This window comes from Leguminivora glycinivorella, chromosome 1 (genome assembly GCF_023078275.1).
Source record: "Leguminivora glycinivorella isolate SPB_JAAS2020 chromosome 1, LegGlyc_1.1, whole genome shotgun sequence".
NCBI classification, from domain to species: Eukaryota; Metazoa; Arthropoda; class Insecta; order Lepidoptera; family Tortricidae; genus Leguminivora; species Leguminivora glycinivorella.
The window spans coordinates 29,010,605-29,017,206 of NC_062971.1; the positions used below are offsets into that span (position 1 = coordinate 29,010,605).

At 39.0% G+C, this 6,602-nt stretch overlaps 1 protein-coding gene across 1 annotated transcript in view; it reads left to right on the plus strand.

The window, feature by feature from the left end:
- The window catches only part of LOC125233770, a 212,559-nt gene extending 207,789 nt beyond the window's left edge, over positions 1-4,770 (plus strand). Inside the window, exons 6-7 of the mRNA XM_048139869.1 lie at positions 419-610; positions 3,672-4,770. Of these exons, the coding sequence (XP_047995826.1) occupies positions 419-610; positions 3,672-3,911 (432 nt within the window). The 3' untranslated portion in view covers positions 3,912-4,770. The remainder of the gene's footprint in view (positions 1-418; positions 611-3,671) is intronic.
- Positions 4,771-6,602: the final 1,832 nt, after the last annotated feature.

Here is a 6,602-nt window from a genome sequence, read left to right on the forward strand (position 1 = left end):
TATGGATTAGTATGGATTTTAGCTTGATTAAAAAAAATGTCTGAAAGGATTTGGAGAGACTGGATGTCCAATTGTCCAGTGGCTGAGTGGTCCAAGAGTGAATGGCATTAGCCGCAATAACTAAAGACGGCGGTTCGAATCCATCAGTCACTAGTAATTCTTCATACCGATATAGTGTCCTGGGTACGTAGCCGAATGCCACAAACGCTTACGAAACGCTCACGAAACGAAACGCTCGTAGATATCTCGCGTATATTCGCGGCGCCACCGAAACGCCGCAGAAATGTAGTCTCGCTCTGTCGCGCCAATACGCAAGAGCGCCAGAGATAGATAACTACGAAAGAGATATTATTGTGAGCGTTTGTGCGTTCAGGTACGGGACCTGTTATATTTATTATCGTATTCCACCTATGGTCAGGTGAACTGCACGTCGGGACGGTCGCGGCCGGCGACGCGGCTGGCGTGGTACGTGAACGGAGAGCCCGCGCCGCCCGCCGCGCTGCAGCCGCCGGTGCACGAGACGCACCCCGACGGCCTGGAGACCACCAGCCTGGAGCTCGACTTCAAAGTCAAGCCGAAGCACTTCAGGAGGGGCGATTTGAAACTTAAGGTACGTTCTTCAACTCTTTTCCTATAGCCCCGCTCTTGCTTTGATATTTCAGTTAATGTAATGACAAGCCACTGTTCGCCAAACTCCAATCAATAGAGAATATTAAGGCATTGTTCTGCTGCCAGAGTGCAGCACTTTCATACAGATACTATAGAGTAACTTATAGATACTATGCCTTAAACAGTTTTTTGGGAAGTTCTTGCATCAAGGCGGTTTGTTCACAGATGGCTCCCTTTGCGAATTTAAAAGCGCAAGGGGCAACATGTCGAACAATATTCATGGTAGGTCCTACTTAATGTGAAAGTGGTGCCATCTGAGCAAAGTTTTGCATGATATCCCCTATTATGAAGGGAGTCATAAAAAAAAGCGATGGGCGCGTATGTGATCGCTAGGTATACCACTTTTGCTCTAGGCTAGGTATTCGCTTTATGCATGACGGCGACTCCACTTTGACGGATTCGGAGAAACAAAAATGTTGTTCTATGACAGTTAGTTTTTTTTCTACAAGTCGTGACAAATACACGTCGTGTGTTTTAAGGTACAGTCAGCTGCAGAGAAAAGTAGACCCCCTGCCATTATATTCTTATATTCAGCTAATATACCTACGCATAATGATCCACTGCTCGATTAAAGCCTCTTCGCTTCCTCAACATGATTATTTCGTTTGGACAGGACCGTCTAATCCAGATCCAATCAAAGTCTATGTCATCTCGTCTAATCTTCTTTTCAAACTGACTTTATACCGTCATGCACCATGTATGATGTGCTGTGATGCTGTCCTGCCAAATAAGGATAGGTTTCTAAAATAGGACAACAAGCTCTGACCTCGGAGTCTCCCTGAGACTCATTACTCTTTCCGAGAACTCGATCAGAAGCCGGAGTCACACTGTCCTGTTAGGCTATTATTTTTGTGCGGACGATTATTCAATCAGCGTTTTTGCCGGTCGGTACATTTTTAACCCCCGACGCAAAAACGACAGGGTGTTATAAGTTTGACGTGTCTGTCTGTCTGTCTGTCTGTGTGTGTGTCTGTCTGTGGCATCGTAGCTCCCGAACGGATGAACCGATTTCGATTTAGTTTTTTTTTTGTTTGAAAGCTGAGTTAGTCGGGAGTGTTCTTAGCCATGTATAAAAATCGGTCCACTATGTCGCGGTCGGGGGTTTTTTCAAAATTTTAATTTTGTGGTTAGGTTATTACTAGATACCTGTCACTAAAGTTGGTACTACAATACATTTTTATAGAATGACTGAAAGAAAATCTATATGGTCACCTAATATAATGCCGATTAACGATTTTCAAAAGATCTAATTAGATAAAGCTCATTAAATTTGTAGTTTGCCCTAGGCAATATAATTAGGCATATGGAGCTGATGTTTAGTATTATGACATTGCTAATCGCCTACGGTATTATTTGATTCAGTAAAGATAAACTGGGTTATATTATTTAAATTACCATATAACCGCTAACCTTTGATTTTATCCCAGGCAGCGGCCATTTGAATTTTGTAGTTCAACTAACAAGTTAATAATTAAATTATAAAGTTCCGAGGCCACTGGAACGTTACTTTTGTTTAAATTGGTCGTAGTCCTACATTACATTGATGAAACATTGTTAGGAAAGGTAAATTTGTAACGGATGCTAACAAAAAGTTGTTATTCTTGTTATTATTAAGACTCACTTCTCCTGCTACGGCTGCTGCGTATAGATAGACCGGTACAATACTTTTGTCGTGATACATAGTGTGACGTACCCATACAGAACATACGATATGTTAACAGTGACATACTAAATAGGTATCGGACCAAATTCCGTCCGGTATTCATTTCATACAAATCAACCGCTATTCGATTTCGGTATCTCGCTCGATTGTTTATGAATATTTTTGCATTTCGATTGGCCAATCTGATACTTATTGTTTGTACCTAAATATCATTCTATGATATCAAAATAATATTGAAAATCCTTTACGGTAGTTCATTTTTAGTTATACCTACTGGTAACGGTCACTACTATTGGTTACTACAGTTAGTTCGAACAGTAAGTACATACGTAGCAGTAGATATCTAGTAGGTACTTGTACTGATAAAAGCAATCTATTAACGTACACGTCCACATGACGAATAAACGCTACCGATCAGGCACAGCGTGAATAGACGACCGGTCGCAGAATAGCCCAGGCTAACGTTACTACTTTACTACGTTACTACTTTACGTTACTTGAAAGCGAACTTTGTGAGCAGCGTCCCAAACGGTCGCTTATTAGAATAAAAAACTACATGTTTTCCGTGACTTTTACGCATTCCAGTAACGTAGTCTAGAACGTCTAAAACTCGTCACTATAAGGCTACAGACTATAAGGCAAATGATCAGTTGGTTCTCCGTATGAGAGTACACTGTGCAATGGGCTACTGCTTATTAGGCGACAATGAGTCATTCAGGGTGGACCTGCGATCTTTTCGAAATATGTGACCATATGCCTATATGCCCATATGAAAACAGTTTACGCGAAAACTAAAACTAGGCATTTATTTTTATGAATCAATAAATGTCGAGCTTTGCACGCACTTATGCAAACTTTCCGCGTAGGTATATCTAAAGTCTTTGAACTAAAAAAAACCGTACCTACGCTCTTGTTGTACCTACCTACCACACAACGACGTATTAATTTTAAGATTTTTTTCCACATCGAGGGTTTTTCTAACCTGCTATCATGATCCCTGCTAAGTGTAACTTCACGACAAGACTTTAATTTCTTTTTCATTTAAGTAATCATGTTGGTTATAGGTAGGTATTACTCAATCATATGGGTGATTGAGCTTGAATTTGAGAACTAGTTTTAAAACAATAAATAAATGAAGAATTAATATAGTATGACGACAGTTTGAACGAAAGTTGTTATGGGGTGTGCATAACAACTTTCGTGGCCCAAGTCGCAAAGTAGAGATTGTACCTAATAATAATTATAGTACCTAAGTGAAGGCTGGACTACAAAAATCAACAATTAAATTATATCTATGTAGCAGAATATTCAATACTTAGTAAAACATTTTTGTTGACAGTGTCTCGCAACGATAGCGACAGTGTACTGGCGCAGCAACGAAGAGAGCGTGCAAGGCGAGCGCATGAAGGGGTACGCGCGCTCGCGAGAGGTGAGCGAGGGCGCGTCGCGCGCCGACCGCGTGCAGGCGGCGGGCAAGCCCGGCGCCGCGCCGCGCGCGCTGCCCGCGCTGCCGCTGCCCGCGCTGCTGCCGCCCCTGGCGCTCTTACTGGCCAACCCCGTCATACGAATATACACCTAAAACACTCCAAACGATCACGCAGACACTTTAGTGTGTTCGGGTTTACGGTGCAAAAACAATCATTCTGATTAGATAATATAATTATTGTAAAGATACGCTTGAATCTGTGTAGCTGAATAAAAGTTATATTTATAAACGCGTGAGATATACTGTGCCATTGTCGGAGTAATCATTATTACTTACCTTGATGTTTTATCACCTCGAATTCCAAAGATATATTATTTTACCAAGATTTTGTCTAACCAAAGTAGAGGCATTTTGTAATTTACATATCAAATTCTTTTATGTTGTACATTTGCGTGATTAAGGGTAATCTATAGGTATCGATACGTCAGTGAGTAATTACGTAGCAGTTATTTGTGGTTCCAATTATGAACCACACGTGACATATCATTAAAATCAGATTTCGATATTTTATTGCAAAAAAATGTTATCATGTACATATTACGGTGAGCGGTTAAATTGGTGCATATGCATAGTAGTTTTAAGTCACGTGCATTTGATTAGGCTCATGCAAGAACTATATACTTACTTAAATAAACTTATGAAAGTTATGAATATTAAAATATTTCTCTATTTAGGTAACCGTTAGAAATAACCTGTCAATGTGGGTATTTTTTGGAAGTGCTTTAAAAGCTGATGATCATTTATCACCGGACACTATGTTCGCGTAAATACCGTAAAATTTAAGTTTCAAGTTAAATCCCTAGAATTATTATTTATTAACAACGTTATGCAAACCATTAAAAAGATATGATCTTGTTTACAGAATCTCCATATTGCAGCACCATTAACCAAATTAAAACCGAAATAAATTACACATATGAAAGAAAAAGTGACCAAGGCGTCCAGTGCCTGAGGCTGGAATCGAACCAGCGTACCCTGCAATCGCGGCAGATGCCTGTTTCTGCCCGGCCACCCAGGTCACAGCGGCTGAGGTCGAAATTATCTCTCATATGAGTAATCTATACAAGGACTCGTAGTGCCCTACTGGCTGCGTAGCGTATGTGTAATTTATTTCGGTTTTAATTTATATATATAGTGGTGTGACTACTTTAAGATAGCACAAGTTGAAATATTTTCAATAGAATATAATTTGACTTGTATTAATTAGAAGCCATTAACCAAATATTAAAAATATATTTTTCGCTCTTTGTTGTCGCGTAAATCAGATTACATAAAAATACACATATCGCGCGCATTTTTGATGCTTGGGAAACGCTGTTAGGAAACGAGTCAGAAGAAAATTCACTTGCCTATTATCTAATGGCCTTTCTTCCTTTTTCTGCAATACGAACATACAAACAAAGTAACCTTAAATAGGTTATTTAAAAATCGCTACAAAAAATATTACAATGCATCATTTTAACCGTTCACGATACTCTGTTGTAGGTACGTAGGTACCAGTGGCGGGTGGTGAAAATTTCTGCTAGGCAACACTGATCAAAATTACTTTACTAGTAGGTAATCAATTTTAGGCAAACCTGTGGGAATCGGCTTGTATGGATCAGCCGCTGCTGGTAGGTACCTACAATTTGTCTTAACTATTATTTGTCTTAATTGACATGTGTTTACTGTATATAACGCTAACGATACTGTATTCATAAAGTTAGCTAGGTGCCCTTTATTTAAGATGACATTGTGTATATGGAGGTTTATGAAAAGCTGACCATTGTTTTACTATTCTGATGAAAAATGTTGTTGGAGAGTTACATTTAGTTTAGCTAGTGAAGCTCATGGAAACCATCATATTTCGTCAACAATATTGCCTGAAAAATGAACTACTGCGAATCAGTCTGGGATTATCTAGTTCCGGGAGAGTTTCGTGAAAGCTTGTATTAAGTACAAATGAAGTGTCTTTTGAATTCATTTTCTTTAATATAATGTTGTTAATATATCGCATATATGTTACAAACTTTCTCGGAACCCAGCAAATATACTGTACGAGTACTAGTTTAAGGTGCTGACAACACCCAACTGCGTAAAATTGATGTAACTTACGCAGTTTTTTAAGACAAACTATGATTTTAGTAAGGCAAGTAATTATATATGTTATTATTCACTAGCTTTTTCCCGCGGCTTCGCTCGCGTTAGAAGGAGACAAAAAGTAGCCTATGTCACTCTCCATCCCTTCAACTATCTCCCCCTGAAAAATCACGTCAATTCGTCGCTCTGGTTTGCCGTGAAAGACGGACAAACAAACAGACACACACACTTTCCCATTTATAATATTAGTATGGATTTTATTTCAACGAACATAGCCGTACTCGATACACGATTTAACGAAATCGGCTCGACTGAAAAAAATTGCAAAGATTGGTCTCGAGTTCGTCATTTAACGGTTCTATGTCGTTCAATTATTCACTTAGTTGTCTTTAATTAAAATTACAGTAACAAAAATATACATAAATTTAAAACACTAACGAAACATATTGCACAAATAATGCATCTTTCTATTTTATTTTAATATTTTTCCGTAGCTTTTGTACCTAGCCGCCCTGTTTTAGTGACATCGTGCATCGCGCTCTCACTTACTCCCATGCGAATAGATAGTGTACGCTAGCGTCAAGGTCATTGGGTGTTGTCAGCGTCTTAAAAATGTATTAGGCCATTGCGAAAAAAAAATTAAAGCATAATATGTTGAATTTCCATAATTTCAATTTCTACATTACCACGTAATCTTGACAACAT